The sequence below is a fragment of the Megalobrama amblycephala genome, linkage group LG5 (genome assembly GCF_018812025.1).
Source record: "Megalobrama amblycephala isolate DHTTF-2021 linkage group LG5, ASM1881202v1, whole genome shotgun sequence".
Taxonomy (NCBI): domain Eukaryota; kingdom Metazoa; phylum Chordata; class Actinopteri; order Cypriniformes; family Xenocyprididae; genus Megalobrama; species Megalobrama amblycephala.
In genome coordinates, this window is record NC_063048.1 from 19,133,218 (window position 1) to 19,151,277 (window position 18,060).

The 18,060-nt window shown below is 36.2% G+C and overlaps 3 protein-coding genes across 14 annotated transcripts in view; all 3 read left to right on the forward strand.

Moving 5' to 3' along the window:
* The window catches only part of ctbp2a (C-terminal binding protein 2a), a 58,766-nt gene extending 55,425 nt beyond the window's left edge, over positions 1-3,341 (forward strand). For 4 of the 9 annotated variants that reach the window (XM_048191002.1, XM_048191003.1, XM_048190995.1 and 1 more), the window contains one exon: positions 1,332-3,341. In XM_048191002.1, the coding sequence (XP_048046959.1) occupies positions 1,332-1,512 (181 nt within the window). In that variant the 3' untranslated portion in view covers positions 1,513-3,341. The remainder of the gene's footprint in view (positions 1-1,331) is intronic. The other 5 variants (XM_048190998.1, XM_048191001.1, XM_048190997.1 and 2 more) reach the window with 3 other exon arrangements.
* Positions 3,342-5,723: 2,382 nt separating this feature from the next.
* On the forward strand, positions 5,724-13,024 carry LOC125268656 (keratinocyte-associated protein 3). Of its 2 annotated transcripts, none has more exons than XM_048191025.1 (6): positions 5,724-5,862; positions 6,475-6,659; positions 8,606-8,665; positions 9,076-9,273; positions 10,840-10,974; positions 12,074-13,024. In XM_048191025.1, the coding sequence occupies exons 1-6, from the start codon at positions 5,850-5,852 to the stop codon at positions 12,167-12,169; spliced, it is 687 nt and encodes a 228-aa protein (XP_048046982.1). In that variant the 5' UTR covers positions 5,724-5,849; the 3' UTR covers positions 12,170-13,024. The 2 variants fall into 2 exon arrangements, with proteins under 2 accessions (XP_048046982.1, XP_048046983.1); XM_048191026.1 differs by lacking the exon at positions 5,724-5,862 and adding an exon at positions 5,870-5,996.
* Positions 13,025-13,940: 916 nt separating this feature from the next.
* Positions 13,941-18,060, forward strand: part of fzd3b (frizzled class receptor 3b) — a 33,677-nt gene continuing 29,557 nt past the window's right edge. The window contains exons 1-3 of one of the 3 annotated variants that reach the window (XM_048191021.1): positions 13,941-14,014; positions 14,682-14,774; positions 16,149-16,728. In XM_048191021.1, the coding sequence (XP_048046978.1) occupies positions 16,408-16,728 (321 nt within the window). In that variant the 5' untranslated portion in view covers positions 13,941-14,014; positions 14,682-14,774; positions 16,149-16,407. The other 2 variants (XM_048191022.1, XM_048191023.1) reach the window with 2 other exon arrangements.

Here is an 18,060-nt window from a genome sequence, read left to right on the forward strand (position 1 = left end):
TATGGTAACACTTTACAGTAAGGTTTCATTTAGTTAACTATTTTAGTTAATATTAATTAAGAATAAAAAATACTTCCACAGCATTTATTAATCTTAGTTAACGTTAATTTCAACATTTACTCAAAACGCAAATGTAAAGGCCCTCAGACTGAACGAAATGCAAATTTACTCCTGTACAGTAGAGGGCGCAGCTCAAACAAACCTTTTAGCTGTGCTGCCATTCTGGATTGTAGAAGAATAGGATGCAGGAGAAGAAAGTTCAACACTCCTACTTAAAGGTGCTCTAAGTGATGTCACGCGTTTTTAGGCCAAAACATTTTTTGTCACATACAGCAAACATCTCCTCACTATCCGCTAGCTGCCTGTCCCCTGAACACACCGTAAAAAAACGCGGTCTCTGTAGTCGCCACAAGCTCCGAAAACGGCAATAAAAACAACTGGTCCAGCCTGGACCACAAAACATAATAAACATGCTCCAGCCAATAACCGACAAGAATGATTTTAAATGCGCGTTCATGACTGTTTCAGGAAGCACAGAGGGGAGGGGGAGGAGGAGGAGGAGGAGGGAGGGTCTAGCTAGCCTCTGTTTTGTTTGACAACACTTTGAATGTCAACAGGAAGTTACTCCACCCAGAATCACTTAGAGCACCTTTAAGTAATACAAACAAAAGAATGAAACACAAATGTGAGTCATTTTTGCTTATTAGTATGGTTGAATTACATCAGCAGCAAAGACATTGGTTAATAAAGTGAGATTAAATACATAAAGTACGTTTGTGTTATTTAACATTTAATTATTGCGGGTTTGCGTAATATTCAGAGATTGCATTTCACTGTTTTTATTGATTTTGAGGAATACTGAATCTGTTTTTGTGTTAGTGAAATGAGTAAATTCATGCTCACATTTAATCTAGAACTACTACTTGCGTTACCTATTTGAAAAAGTATTTTCTTGTAAATTTAAAAGTAATGCTACTTTACTAGTTACTTGAAAAAAGTAATCTGATTACATAACTCTTGTTGTAATGCGTTACCCCCAACACTGGATACGACTGAGACCTTATTAAGTGTGACCATATACAGTATATTCATAAATGGCAACACTTTTTTTTTTTTTTTTTTTTGGCTACAAAATGAATTTTATGCATTTAAGCAGAAGCCTTGATATCAAACAATTTCTAGCATGAAAAACATTTCAATCAAATGTGCCCAATCATTTGACTTCTAGTGAATAAATACTATAAAGTTTCTCTTTGAGTCTATAAGAATTTTTTTTGTAGCATTAAACTGATGACCTCAACGTAACTCTGTTTTCTCGGTCTTTTCTCCAGGTTCCCCCCTGGTGCAGTGGGTGTCTCTCCTGGTGGCATGGGTGGTCAAATAGAGGGCATGATGCCTGGCGGGGTGCCCAGTGCCCACCCCCTGCCGCCGGGCACCCAGCCCAGCCTCGCCCCTTCCCCCACCCAGCTCCTCAAACACAACGACCATAGAGAACACCTCGCCAAGTCATAACCACGGTGACTACACACGCGCGTGACCACTGACCAATAGACAGCAGCGTTCAATCATTCAGCAAATCTAAGAGACTAAGAGACAGTGAACGGGTGAAAAAGCAATCAGCTGCCGCTAGCTGCACCGGAGACATGCTTCACAGACGTCTCTCCACTGTCTTCAGTTTTTCTGTTCATTTACGTTTTAACCCAGGAAGTTCGGTGGTTTTGTTTCTGTTGTTTTTGTGAGGGGAGGACATCATTTACACCTGTTCTACTGCAGGTGGGCGGTGCTTTCTTGTCAGGAGGTGTGGTGTGACATAATGGCCACGCCTCTTTCCTCATGCACCGGTTTGAAACATTGACAGATATCGTGTCATGCACTTCTCTTCTTCCTCCTCTCCTTATTTGGGCATGTAACAGAACTCAACGCAGTTATTCAGTTATACGTTTCAACATCGTTTCTATCTTTACATCCACAGAATTAGTGCTTGTCTTTGTTTCAGTGTTAAAAGTGCTTGATAATGAAAAAAATATATATACAGTGTATCTATTAAGAGAACAGAGAGGTAAAAGGCTGTTCTTGAGCAAAAATAAAGATGATAATGTAATTATTAGCTTTTTTTCCACAACATTTTGAGTAGCTGACCTCTTGTTTACAGAATTGCACAAATTTAACAAGCACCAGCTCAGAAATCACCCCTCTTTAAGACCCAAAAGCACACTGTTTTACTGATATATATATATATATATATATATATATATATATATATATATATATATAAATTAATTTAGATTAAAAATGTTTTTTTTTCAGGACTTAATTCTGCATCAGGTTTTTAAATGTCAGTTTCTAAAAACAGCAATCTGGATTTGAGTGAAGGTCACCATGAGGAACATAATTTTGATTTTGTGTTTGCTATGAGTTCTGTAAAACTCAAAAAATAGATGGCAGCTCACACAGAAAAGGGACTGGAGTGAAAAACCGCCCCTGTCTCAGGAAGAACATTTTCCGGCTACTCCAAAACACACGACAGCCCTGTCTAAATACTCGCTCCTTCCCATCAGCCTATCCGCCTACCCGAGGTATTTTTATAGATCTGACATCCAGTGCGTTTTTGGTGTTGAATGTATGGCAGTTAAATTAGATTTGTATTGTCTAGTTTAATGTTTTTGTAACCATACTTTCCTGTGATCCTCTTCCTGTTCTTTTTTTTGTTCGTTTTTTTGTTTTGTTTTTTGGGTTCTTTATGTGGAAGCGCACTGTTCTGAGCTCATTATGTTGTTTGTATGCAATATTCTGAGGTCCTCGGCCAACTCCAGTCATGTTGGTTCCAGAACTGTAGGTTTGGTTTTTAGTGTGAGTATTTGTATTTGTTTATTGTACCGAGGTGAACATTTAGCATACAGTACAGTTCAAATAAAAAATACCGTTCTGACTTTCTATACTGTGCTTGTGTGTTTGTCTCACTTTACACACACATTTATGAAGGTCAGACAGGATTTGCAACACCTGCTGTGCAGTGACCTTCGGATGCCCCTGCATGTTTCTGTAAGACCAGAAGGGGTCGCTGTGGCTCTGGGTTAATATGGTGGTTGATACAGTGATAATATGTATGTATTATATTTATATGCTTATTTTTGTTAAAGAAATAATAACAGGGAAACTATACTTTTGCAAAAATAACAAATCACAACAAACTTCACAAATCACACTAGGATTTTGGGGGGGTCTTATAATAGCTATAATATAATATAATAGTTTATTTGTTAAAAAATAAAGTTTCCTTGTTATTATTTCTTTACCAAAAAATGAGATGCCCCCCCCCCCCACAAAAAAATAAAATATCATTGCATTAAAACACAAAATATCAAAGCCAGTGGTTTCATGAAAATATGACCTATATAAATCAGTTAATATGTACTGCAAATATTTTTTTTATTGAAGCAACACTTTGATGCAAGACCATGAAAATGTGACGTTCTGATATCATCTGACAATAAAATGGGCATGTTTTGTATGTTTTCTGTAAATTCCGCCTCATCATTTTCCAATATTCTGTTATCGTTAATCTCTATCTTGTTTTGCTGATATGCCGTTGCTTTGCTTTCACTTGTTTTTACTCTAATATTTGCCTAGTGTTGATATTGTGGGTGTGTCGTTAAAATATGACAGGACTTTGGACACTGGCATTGTTTTACGCATCTCAGTAGATTAGCGCTGTCATTGTTTGAATTGTTGGCATGGACAGACAGATGCCAGACAGTGTTTTAGTGCTACAGTGAACCTCATGAAACTAAATACTGTATATTCTTGGATTAAGTGGTAATACAGTCATAGGAGGTGCACCGTAGAATCCGTACATGTGAACATAAGGGAAAAGCTAGAATATTCCCAAATGGCAGTGTTCAGTTCAAAGCAATGCAATGCTAAAAAGGCATGCGTTTTTATATAATATCATAGTATCATATATTGACTAGCCATTTCAAAACAAATCAAAGTTTATCAAGTGCATATGTCAAATGCAGAAATCAAGCTATTTTTTTATTTGCAAAATTTTATAATTAAAATTAAAGGATTAGTTCACTTTCAAATTAAAATTTCCTGATAATTTACTCACCCCCATGTCATCCAGGATGTTCATGTCATTCTTTCTGCAGTCGAAAAGAAATTATGGTTTTTGATGAAAACATTCCAGGATTATTCTCCTTATAGTGGACTTCAATGGAGTCCAAACGGTTGAAGGTCAAAATTACAGTTTCAGTGCAGCTTCAAATGGCTTTAAACGATACCAGACGAGGAATAAGGGTCTTATCTAGAGAAACCATAGCTCATTTTCTAAAAAAAAAAAAAAAATTTTTATACGTTTTAAAAATAAATGCTAATCTTGAACTATCTCTCTTCTTCTTCTTCTCTATTTGAATTCCAGCAGTGTAGACACTGCTAAGTGTATTACTGCCCTCCACAGGTCAAAGTTTGAACTAATTGTTGCACGATATATCGCACGATACGAAAAATAACATTGAACTTGAACGCGATTATCGCTTAAACGCGATTCTTAGTGCGATTATGAAATCGCAAAGGCTGCGATTATTTTTTTATGCGCAGCTTGTCAATGAAGTATGGCTCCAAATGCTAATCCATCTGAAAGCACTGCGAGTTTGAGTCGCTTATAATGTACATTTGAAAAAGCAACACGCGTCAAACATCTTTTCAGACACGAGAAGCATTTATTAACATCTTGTCCAACAAAAGACAACATTTAATAACATGTTTTTACTCCAAACTCACTTCATAACGACAGTTGAGCATCCTTCTGTGAGATGATGTGGCTTCTTACACAGAATAAGGCAGTCGTGTGTTTATTGGTCATGTTTAATTAATCAAAGCGTTTCAATCTTCTGTTTATTCAGCTACAGTGATATGATGCGTGTTATTTTCTTCTGCTGCAGGGCATATTTTGAGTTTCTGCGCAAGAGCGCCCTCTGGCTTTCAGATGGAGAAGCATTTACTACTGATAACAGAGCCGTACAGCTCTGACAAGCCACGCATTAAATAATCGCAGCCTTTGCCATATCGCGTGCGATTTTATCGCGATAAATCGTACAGCCCTAATTGTTATATAAAATATGCTAGTGCAAGTATATAACAATTAGTTCAAACTTTGACCTGTGGAGGGCTGTAATACACTTAGCAGTGTCTACACTGCTGGATTTCTAATAGAGAAGAAGAAGAGAGACAGTTCAAGATGAGCATTTATTGTTAAAACTTCGTCTGGTATCATTTAAAGCCCTTTGAAGCTGCAATGAAACAAATTTTCAGTATTAGTTTCCGTTTGGAGGCCATTTAAGTCCACTATATGGAGAAAAATCCTGGAATGTTTTCATCAAAATCCTTAATTTCTTTTCGACTGAAGAAAGAAAGACAGGAACATCTTGGATGACATGGGGGTGAGTAAATTGTCAGGAAATTTTAATTTGAAAGTGAACTAATTCTTTAAGAGATTTACAGAGAATTAAAAAGAAAACAAAAAAATCTTACTACTAAATATAGATCAATAATGTCTGACAATAACAACATAGGTTTTATACAGTATTACATTATTAATATAAATATTGATAAAGGCTACATTCATAAATGTAAAACAATATTAAATTTTTCCCTAGAATATCACCTTTATGTTTCACTTTTTTAAGTAAATAAGAGAGATTTGAGCATTGAATGACCTTTGTATTCTGGCTCCTCCCACTTCCGCTGCACAGGTGAGTCGCGTGTGACGCCATCGAGCATGAAGGGAGGAAACTGTTTGATGTCCAAGTTTTTCCTTCTAAACTGAGCTCAAATACACTCATACAGATATGTGTGATTTCGGTAAGACACTCATTCTTTCTTTTTTATTGCACCTACAAGGATTATAGTTGATTTATAGTTTAATTGAAGCAATAAAAAAAGAAGGTTTCTGGAGAGAAAAGCCTCCGACAATCAGTTATTTGTTCTCGCGAAGTGTGCGTCTGTTGTAATATTAGTTTTCTCGTTTTCTGTTCACTGTAATGAGAATATTTAGCACCTGGATGAACTCCTAGACATAGGCTATTATTTAGCGCTAAATCCAGCTAAAGCACATCAGCGGAGTTTCATATAGTAATAATAGTAGTAGACGCTATAAATATGCATTATGAACATTGTGAACTTTATAATAAATTAGTTAATATGTTTTGCAAATCTTGTATTATTATTATTGAAGCAACACTTAAAATGTATGCCAGTGCATTAAGAAATAAAATATCAAAACAAGTGCTATATTTCCTTAAAATTAATAGCACAAGTGCATTGGTCAACCATTAGGCTAGTTAAAAATCATTGCAAAACTGGTTACTAAACGTGTAGTTAGTTCTTGTAAAGCTCTAGCAGTATTTATCTAAGGAGTTACATTTGTAAGTGTGACTTTTGAGACCACTGCATGAAAGTTGCATTATATTTTAGACAAGCAGAAGGGCCCTGGGCGGCTGATGAAGAAAGGATTGACTCTCATTGTCATTGGTCATGTTAATTTCATCCTGAGTGCTATTGTCCATGGCAGCGTGTTACGCCACGTATCCAAACCCAGCAATGTGATCTCAACAGAGTATACCGCATCAAACATCATCTCCGTCACTTCAGGTCTGCTGGTAAGTAATTGCGCTTTTCTTTGTTCACGTATGTCTCTTCTGTAGCTCCTAAACTCCCAGTGAGTCTGAATCTTGAGAATATTCACTCAAAAAGGACTAGTCGCATCATGTCATTTTCTATTACTCAGAATTTGGGTGTGCTGTGGTTTTCTTGTTCAACCAAATGAAGTCTGCATATTGACATGCTTTTTAGAAATGTGCTGTTTTCACATATATTTAACATTCAATTTGTTAGGCTTCCTTAGCAGTTTTAACATTTCTACATTTTCCCACAGAGCCAGAAAAATAAAAGGGTGCTTTCACACTAGCACTTTTGGTGCGCACCGGGGTTCCATTTATGATGTGAATGCTGCTTTCAGGGTGTGTACACACTTAAAATTTGGTTCTTTGGTCCAGACCAAAAGAGAAAATTATACATTTAGTCCCAGTTCGCTTACCGTTCACACTTTTCATTTACACCGAACCTAAAAGCTACTTTTTTAACATATTTCGAAATCCAAAATAATACTGTGTGCAGGGCTAAATGTGCTGCTTGTATGTGCGATTGTGCGTACATAAGATAGCATATAATGGAGCTGACAACTCATGAAGAGCTTATAAAATGTGTAAAGATGTCAAAACAAACACACAAACGAAGATCAGCTGCAAGGAGATGCGGTTCTGATGCCTGTACCGCGTACATTGCGACTATGATGAGAAAAAACAGGTATGCTTGAGCACTCTGTCCTTTTTAGGGTCACATCTTGTGACATTCTGTTTTTGGTTCATTTTCCGTGTTGCATTTATTTTTCAGTCAAACCGCACCAGAGTTTGTTTGAAAGCGAACCGAGACCCATCTTTTCAGGGTTCGTATGGCAGGTAAACTGCACTAACAGAGCCATCGCAGAATTTAATTGAACCAAACCTGCCAAGTGTGAACACACCCTCAGAAATCAGGTGCGTACCATACCCGGGTCCACATAAAAAGGGAGGTCTGGGGTATGGTTTGCTGATGATATGAAAGCAATTGTACTAACTCTAGGAAGTGAACCGCTGTTGATGATCTATTATTTGATAACACTGTGTGTTCTCCCTGCTTTTCTTGACAAGAAAACACGCACTGCAAGCAGAGAATGTTTATCTATCTCTCGTGGCAGATTGACGCAAGTGCCGTAACAAAGTCCCTTTAAGACAAGTCATTTCACTCGGCGGCCATCTTTGAAACGCCTCTCGGGCATCCTGGGCATCCAATGCAGCTCCTATCTCTTTGAATGGGGAAACATCACATTCTCCAAAGCTGTTTGCCAAGCTTTCGATTAAATTTCATATTTGAAATCACCAATGAAATCTGACAACAATTGTCTCATAATTTTTTTTCCAAACGCTCGAATCATGACAAAAAAACTGCATTTTTTAGGCTGGATCAAGCTAATGCGCATGCGCAGACCTAAATGCGCGTCTCTTGCGCCTCATTTCGAGGCGCGCGTCTGACTGTTTCTATAGAAACCAGTGCTTCTAACGGCTGCTGCATTGACGCGATGACTTTACCAGTCGGCGATTGGCTCTTATTTTGAAGGCGGGACTTATTCCGCCATATTGCGCGTTACACTTTCTCCCATTCAAAACAATAGGAGTGACACGTCTTGTGTTATTCTATAGTCTTTGGCCGTAATGTGCTGGCTCTTTGAAAACAAAACCAAAGGTTCAAAAATCAAAACATAAAAGTGAGGTGAGCAACTACAGTATGCATTGTTACCATGCAACAGGGGTAAACAGCTGTTGCTTCAATGATGCTGGCATACTGCGGTTCGGACCCAAATAAAGTAATGTGAACACAATCTGGTGGGGGCAGGAGGAGGGGGGAACAATCGAACTCTGGTTTAGATCAGTCAATCAAACCAAGTGTGAAAGCACCCTAAAATTCCACTTGATGTCTTTAAACCTAATCATGTTCATATTTTTCTCAGAGCATCGCAAGTGGAATTGTTGCGATATTGGTGTCGAGGAATATTACCATCTTGAAACTAGTAAGTAACCTTTTTCTCTGTTTTAGTAATTTTCCAAGGCATTATCATCACGATTGTTCTGTATACCAGTACAAAAATACCATGGTTTTTCCTGGTATTGTTTAAAGTCAGCATGAAACAGAAGTTGCGATAGTCTTTTCTTCCCTATTATGATGTATATCCGAGAGAAACGGCTTCTCGAACAAGAAAAACTGTAAACACCATTTTTAATGCCAGTAAACGCATCATCAGAGAAGAGATGTCACTGCAAGAGGGAGGGGAAGTTATTTTGATTCCGAGGGCACATAAAAAAAAAGAAAAGTGCACAGATAAATCATTTAAATACTGCAATATTCCATTAAAAAAGCAAGAATTGTCCATTTTGATTTCATGGTGATGTTTACACAGCTCTGTTCTTCTGCTTCCTGTAGCACATCGGTCTGTTAGTGAGTTCCTTTCTGAACGCCCTGCTCTCGCTGGCATGCTTGTTGGGGCTGATTATGGCGATCAGTCTGACCATTTCATCCGATGGGAGCCACCTAATGAAAGGATGCAATTCCACTAACATGCCCGTGAATGCACGTTCTCCGGTTATCGTCAACTGCCCCTTTGATGCCACTCGCATCTATGTGAGTCTTTCTACTAGAATTCATCTTAAAACTACAACAAGTGGTAACGCTTTACAATAAGGTCTCATTAGTTAATGTATTAATTATCCTAATTATTGTTAATATGTAATCATTATTTCCAGGAGCTCATTGCTTCTACCTTCAATTAATCTGCTAACAGTGATTGTTACATAAATTATTACATTGTTAGCTAACTGCATGATTATATGTACATTTCTGAAACCATATACATTGGACAGTCACCTCCGATACCAGATTCTCTAAATTGTAATCTTGACATGCATTCTCTGTAAAGCTGCTTTGAAACGATATGTATTGTGAAAAGCGCTACACAAGTAAATGTGAATTAACTAACATGAACTAAAAATGAGCAATACATTTATTACAATATTTATTAATCTTTGTTAATATTAGTTAATAAAAATACAGCCGTTCATTGTTTGTTCATGTTAGTTCACAGTGCATTAACTCAGGTTAACAAATACAACATTTAAATTAATAATGCATTACATTTTTATAAAAATGTTTGGTCCTACTTTATATTAAGCGGCCTTAACTACTATGTACTTACATTTAAATTAATCATTTGATACAATGCACTTATTGTGTACATACATGTTTTTACATTTTACTTATATAACACCTGCATGTAATTACATCTGTAATTACATTTATAATTACACTGTTGACCCATCCCTTACACCTTACCCCTACCCTTAAACCTACCCATACCACCAAAGCTTTCCCTAACCTTACCCATATCCCACCTCAATAGCAGCAAAAGTGTTTTGCAATTCCATATGAACCCAACAAGTACATAGTAGTTAAGGCCACCTAATATAAAGTGGGACCAAATGTTTTTTAAAGAAGTCACTAGGTTGCATTTACTTAAATATACAAAATACAGTAAAATCCGTAATATTACGATTTAAAACAACTGTTTTCTATTTGTGTATATATATTAAAATTTATTCCTGGGAATTTTTTATTCTATAATTTATGCATGTGATGGCAAAGCTGAATTTTCAGCATCATTACTCTAGTCTTCAGTGTCACATGATCCCTGATTTGCTGCTCAAAAAACTTTTCTTCATTATCAATATTGATTTTTTTTTTTTTTTTTTTGTGGAAACCTTGATACACTACCATTTAACTGTTTAGGAATAAGAACTCTTATTAATAATTGAGGACCAATAATAATTGAGCAGCAAATCAGCATATTAGAATGATTTCTGAAGGATCATGTGACACTGAAGACTGGAGTAATAATGATGATAAATTCAGCTTTGCCATCACAGGGATAAATTACATTTTAAAATATATTCACATAGAAAACACTTATTTTAAACTGTAATAATATTTCACAATATTACTGTTTGACTATATTATTGATCAAATAAATTCAGCATTGATGAGCAAAGGAGACTTCTTTCAAAAGCATTTAAAATAAATAAATAAATAAAAAGTTAATTATTCCAAACTTTTGACACCAGTGTAAATGCTTTTATGGTGAATGTGTTTCATTTTGTATATGAAGAGTAGACTGAATTTCTGCTTCTCATCCAGGACACAACCCTTGCTTTGTGGTTCACCTGTGGTGTACTTAGTGCGCTGGAGGCTGGACTGTCTGTGTGGTGCTTTATTGTGGGTCTCCAATTAAGAGGCATCGGACCCTGTGCTCAAAACTACATCAGAGAGCAGGTACAACTCTCAATATTCATGCAGACGGCTCGGCTGAATTAACCTGCTGTGTAAAGCCATACTGTAATCATTTCCCCAGGGATTTTCTATGGACTGATTATGGAAATGATTTTGCAGGGTTCAGAGCTCTTTACATTTATGCATTTAAGGCAGAATAAAACGGGTGCTTTTATTCAAAGCAACTTGCATCGCAATTAAGTTATACATTTTGTCAGCCTGTTTACTTTTAAAGTGCCCCTATTATGCATTTTCGAATATTTCCTTTCATGTAGTGTGTAATACAGCTGTTTGTGAATGTAGAAGGTCTGCAAAGTTTTAAAGATCAAAGTGCACAACAAATAAAGTAGTCTCCTAAAAGAACTGCCAAAATGAGTCGTTAGCAATTCCAGTCTTACTTACTGTTACATACCTATGTAACAAATTTGGATAATGCTAGCTTATGATTTTCATTGGCTGCCAGATATGGTAATGGCCATTTTGTTTCCAACATGCGCTATATGCGGTAGAGCAATCGCAACAGACTGGGTCATCTGACCAATCAGAGAATAGGTTCGTGGAAAGGAGGGGTTTAAAGAGACTGAGGGGGTGTTTACACGACATCATTTTCAACTTTTTATGCTTTTTGGACATTAATTTACACAACAAAAACGTTTTGGGTTCTTGAAAACACAAACTTTTGAAAACGGGTTTCAAAGTGCAAGTTTTTGAAAATATTATTATCGTCTCTGTGTAAACTGCAAAAACACGAATTTGTGAAAACTGTGACACCATGCAAATGCGTTTCTTTACAAAGTGACATTGCCAGCTACTGGCCTGGCATGAAAAATACAGCCTTTTGGACGTTTTATAAAAATGCAAAGGAAAGCTTTTTAGGTTTTAGTACATGCATACCCTGAATCTTCGAATGAAGCATTTTCAAACTCTTTGAGAAATGAGGTAATGTGCAGTGTATACTGAGAAAATGAAAGTGTTTTTGACCTTTGATGCATCTAAATCTATTTTTGTAGACCTCCAAAACAAAATTAGAAACCTTTAAAACAGAATAATATGATATATAATATTAGCTCTTTTTAATCAATGTGATTGTATTTCATCACAGCTGGAAGAGCAGGCCCTGGCATCAGGATCAAAGATGGACCAACACCACACAACTCAAGGAGAGCATCTCATTGCACATCAGTCCGCCAACGCTTAGAGAGAGAGGTGGAAAATTTATGGTAGTTTTCTTTCATGTGGAGTTACTTAGTTAGTTAATTATGTTAAATGTCAATTGTTTTGTAAATGATTTGAAGCACTGAGGTTATGAAACAGACTTTTTGCCAGTTGAACTCAAGTCAGTTGGATGTTTGGACTGAATGTTTTCAGTGTACTCATATAGGCTTGTAACTAAGCCCAAACCATCATAGACTATATTCATTCTGTTATTTCCCGAAACTGTATAAGGAGTTACATGTTTTGCAGTTATCGTTTACATGGAAACTAAACACCCAACTTAATTTCAAAATTAAGCTGATGATTTTTAAAGTGAACATTTGTATTCTTTTTTTATATTGTTAATGCGTTCACAATGTCAAATGTACCAAATACTATTTTATTTTACTTTAAAGGAAGGCATCTGTTTTATCCTAATGTGCCACGCAGTGAGCTCTCAATAGCCGGTTGTCATACAAAGTCCAGTATGCAGTATAGAGAGTGTGCCAGAGCGCCGTCAGAGACTTTAATATGGGCTGGATTCAATGATGCAGAGAAAATCTCACTCACAGATAATCCAGTGTGATTACAGTAGTTAAATATTGACAGAGACATGACTGAACCTGTCAAAACAAAGAGATTTCCCTCTACTTGATGCATTATATTTCATTTCATAAGACTTTGTTTAGAGAGCTGTAATATAGTTTAATTCCTGACGGGTTACTCAAAAGAACCTCATCTTAATGCAGAAAAGTGAACCTTTGCTGTCTACATTTCATTTTATTATTTTTTTTTAACACTTTGATGCGTTGTTATCAATGTGCATTATATTTGAATAAATACATTTTAATATAACAAATAGAGTTGTCAGACCCTTTTCACTGTGCTCCATAATGATTGGGTACTTTTTTTTACATTAGGCTGCGAGATATTTTTGACATGCAGATATAATTTAATTGTAGATTCCACAGCTAGAGTTTGAAATGGTGAATATTCTTTTATGTCTACACTTTAAAATAAGGTTTACACATTTGCTATATTGTTTTTAGTAGCTTTATGATCCGTTATCTAAAATGCTATTAACATGGCATGAAAAGTATGTAGCTTTATAATGTACAACAATTCAAACAAGTTATTTGACCTCCTAAAGTGGATGAGCAACATTTTCTGAAGACCTACTTTCAGTGACCCTTTGTTAGATTGGAAAAATAGATCTCAAGACCTGTTTGTGTCCTTGTGCCTCCTGTGATTTCACACTGGCCCTGTTTAATTTCATATGTAGGTTGATGATGTGTTCTCAGTGTTATGGTAAAGCTGACCTCATTCACTTCACTGCACCTGTTGGATTGCTGGACATCTGCTGTTCACCCAATGCATCAGAGCGCCATCAGAGACAAAAACCTAGTTGTCTACAGACAAGATTATCAGACTCCCAACTTTATGGTTATTACTTCATCATTTTATCAAGATAAAGAGAAAAAATGCATAATAAAATAACCTGCTCCCCTGGTTATTGAGGTCACCGTGAAATTTAATTTGAGAGTTTTATTACATAGCTAAGCTAATAGTATAATATATTCAGTTTTTGTTATTATACACATATATTTTTCCCATTACCTTTTTTACTAGGCTTTAAAACATATAAAATATAATTTAGCTACAAAATAATCCACTCAATTATTCGTTTTGAAAATGAAAAATGCACCCTAGCTCTGTGCCAGAGTGAATGAAACGGATCCCCAGGGCATGCGCAGTCCCTTAAAGTTGATTCTCGCTGTCTTGAGGAGGAGGCATAGAAATACAGTAAGCTGATAGAAAGGAAATTGCTTGGACTTTTGTCATAAAATGGGTGGGTATATGTGCCGGGAGGTTGTTATAACTTGCCATGTACGATGTGTCTACATTAATAGTCATAGTTTGGGCTTTCACTGTGTATTTTCAATCAAACGGTTATTAAGTTTTAGAGTAGCGTGTAAATTTTGTAGCACGCAGAGCGGTTTTGGTCACATGGTAAATGTTACTTTTCTCAGCGCTGGTGAGCTTGGACTAATCACAATCGTTTGTGATTATAGTTTTAGATTTATTATATTGAGAGAGCTGTTTTAGAGCTTTCATTTGTTTGTAAGATATTCATCCTTCGAATTAAGACATTTAAACGATTATAAATACTAATACAAAATCGTTTTTGACCAAACAAAAAACGTCTTGGGACATGAATGCGGCTCAATGGCGGATTGTGCTTTTGAGCCTCCACGCGCCCCCTGGAGGAATAAAGGTTAATGTCTGGTAAGAAACAGCTGAAGGTGGGGCGAATCGGGATGGGAGTTTCGTTCGCTGTGAATATGCAAAGCCACCAGCCGTCCGTGACGCTCTTCATGAGCTCGTTTCGGGTAGTTTACGATTTTTGTATCCATCAGCGTCTCAATGCAAATAAGCAGCCGGAGCGAGTGTTTTCATGTTGTGTGACTGTCTGAGTGAAACTGCAGCACGGACTTCAGTGTGTTACATGATTGTAGGTGCTGAAATCAAACCTGCTGCGTAAATCTACGCCGAGAGACACGCTGTATTGTGTCATATGAAGAAAACCAGATGATCTTTGCCAGGGAAAGGTAAAGTTTCATATGCATAATATTGCACGCACTGTTCAGGTTTTTTTAACCCACAAAAATATGTGGTTTTATCATATATTTTATATAATCATACATATATATATATATATATGATCTGCTGTTCCTTTTTGGAAATGCATGTTGATTAATGTTCAGACATGAGTTATCCCTTCATATGTGTTACATTGCTGACACCGCAGTCCTGCATGAAATATCAGAAATTATTTATATATTTATAAGACGTATAATGCAATGTAAGGTGTGCTTAGGTTTGTCTGTCGTGAAATTATTTGAAGAATATAGATTAATGTGTGATGTTTTCATATTAGAGAATTCATGAAGACTTTATTCAATTTTTAACGTCTGTTTCCTGCATGGTTGGGCAGGTTGTGTGTTTGTAGACTCACACAAACATGTTGTAAGGGGGATGGGATGTTTACACTGGCTCCTGTTAATTCAGATTTAACACAATCGGGATTAAGAAAGGCTGAGTGAAGTGACATGTGAAAAACTGTGTTTTTACATATTACTCACTTCCCATAATATTACTCAGATGTTATTTGTCACAATTTCATTAATATAATGAATATAATACATTGTTTGAAATGCACTAATGAATTATATAAGTGTTAACTCAAGTCATAATAAAAGTCATTTTTCAATATTTGAATAAAACACATGAAATTATATTTTGTGTAATGAAAATTAAAGTCTTTGCAGTGAGATTTTAAAATTAAAAGTAACTATACGATTTTTAATAGACAATTCATGACAATTAAGCACATTTCTCCACAAAATTTACAATACTGTAAAGCAATAATAACTCATTAAAGTAGTACAGTAATGAATGTCTGGACACAATGATTTTTTTTAATAATAAGAAATAATTAAATTCACTACAACAAATACTACCATAATGTATGAATGTTTTAAATAAACACAATTTAAATATTTTCCTTTGCATTTTTTAATTGTTGAAGAAATGTGCTTAATTGTCATGAAATAATGTCACAATGAAAACAATATTAAGGGTCCTAAAATAGGCTTGATTTTCTTCATGCAAAATATAATTTTGTACATTTTCTTTGATTTTGGAGCTGAAATATGACCCCGGCATGTTCTTGACAGGTTTTGTGAGGTTCACCTAGTTAATGGATTGTTGGTTTTGGTTTACGGCTGTTATAACAGCTGTTTAAATGGTCTTGCCCACTACAGTAACTGTTTACAAGCTGGGGTTTACATAAGCTTGCTTTGCTAGACACAAAACTAATGAAGTTAACCAGTTAAAAATGGATAATTTGATTATTTGGCTTCAGTTGAGTCTGGTAGAATCTGTATTTTTTAATTCTTCTTTTAATTCATATGTTGTTCCAGGTATCCACTATCCGTTGTCGTATCCACATCCTAGAGCCCTGTTTGAAGGATCCATTGAAGACCACCCTGATCGAAGACAATTTCTCATTCATTCTGTAGTCTTGTATGCATGTGAGAGGATGCATAAGACTGTCGAGGGGTCAGATCAAAGCATGCACTGACCCGAGACGCCGGTCAACAGACAGGTATCCATGAGGACCATCTGACGGAACAGGAAGGGGATGGAAGCAGTCGATCGTAGCGGTATACCTTACACGCTATGGGTGTGGCGGATCTCAGCGTAGAGAAGAAACCCTTGTGCTCGTGTTCGGCTTCTCACTCCTCTCAGTTCTGCCATTCAAACATGGGGCACATTGTGGATTTACCTTTCCGAGGGATGTGGCTCTTCGGTGCTCTGCTGATCTTGTCCCTGTTCACGAGCAGCCTTGGCATCCACATGGACTCGGTGGGGGGCAGTCACAGCATGTTCACCTGTGAGTCGATTGGTCTGCGTATGTGCCAGGATCTACCCTACAACACCACCTTCATGCCCAACCTCCTGAACCACTACGACCAGCAGACGGCCGCTCTGGCTATGGAGGTAACGAGACGTTCCTTCTGTCTTTCACTGCTGGGATTTAGAGAAGGTGCCACAGAAACGAGGTTGCCATGGAGCTTGTTGTCGTAGAAGCTTGTGGTTTGTGGTTGGTGCTTTGATGAGCTTGAATAATTTAGACTGTTGGTAGCTTTCGCAAGTGAAATAAGCTTTATATCATATTTTTAAGCCTGAGTGTGAGAGCTGCAGGATTATAGGTGCTATTTTGGTGGGTTAGTTCCTGTTGTTTCGATCTTAAGGGTTGCAAGTTACTGTTCTTGTGACTACAACTTGATCTGAGCATGTTGTCTAATTTGCGTCTGTGGCGTCCAGATTTTGAAAATATCTTCAGGTTTTGAGATACATTATGCCCTTTTTCCTAACTATTCACTGGGTGATTTTGCTCATTTATGGAAATTGTGTTTGAAAACCCTAAAAGTTGATTAGCTGTTTTTGTATTTATTAAATATATTGAAAACAGATTGTCATTACAACCAGTGTTGGGTAAGCTACTCTAAAAAAGTAATTAATTACTACCTACTAATTACATCTTCAACAGTGTAATTAGATTACTTTACTAATTACTCTCTCTAAAATGTATTGCATTACTTACGACTATTTACTTTCTAAATCCCAGATCAACCTCGACCGGTTGAACAATACAAGGATAGACATGAAACTGCTCTTTTAATTCTTTCAAATAAATAAAATAAAATTGCATAAATTATTCTTGAACTGACCAAAGTATTTAAAGGGATCTAATGGTAACATCTAATGTTAAAATCTATATTTTTTTACATAAAAACATACATTTTAACATTAGATGTTAAATTTTGATGTTTTAAATAATACATTATTGTTTTATATAGAATTGTTCCATAGTCTATACAGTATTTAATGCAATTACTTCTGAAGTAACTAAATTACTAGTAATTAAATTACAGAAAAAAATAAGAGTAATCCCTTACTTTACATTTTTTCAAGGGAAAAGTAATTAAATCACAGTAATTAATTACTTAGTACACTCAACACTGATTACAACCTTCCAGATTCGTTAATGAAAAACAATTAGATTGTTTTGAACAGTTTATAGTGACATTTAATACTATAAACATTCTCATTTTCTCTTTTCCCTATTTGTGAGATGCAGATTGTGCTTGCTCAGGACTTTCTCATAGTTTAATGCCTGCCACGGCCATTTTGATGAATCATATCCATATCAAATCATATATATGAAATGCAATGAGATCATTTTTGCCCCAAGGTTTTTTGCATAATGGATCTGTTATTCATCATAAACTTAAGTGCTGTTACGTCTTTCGTGAAAGATAGTAGACA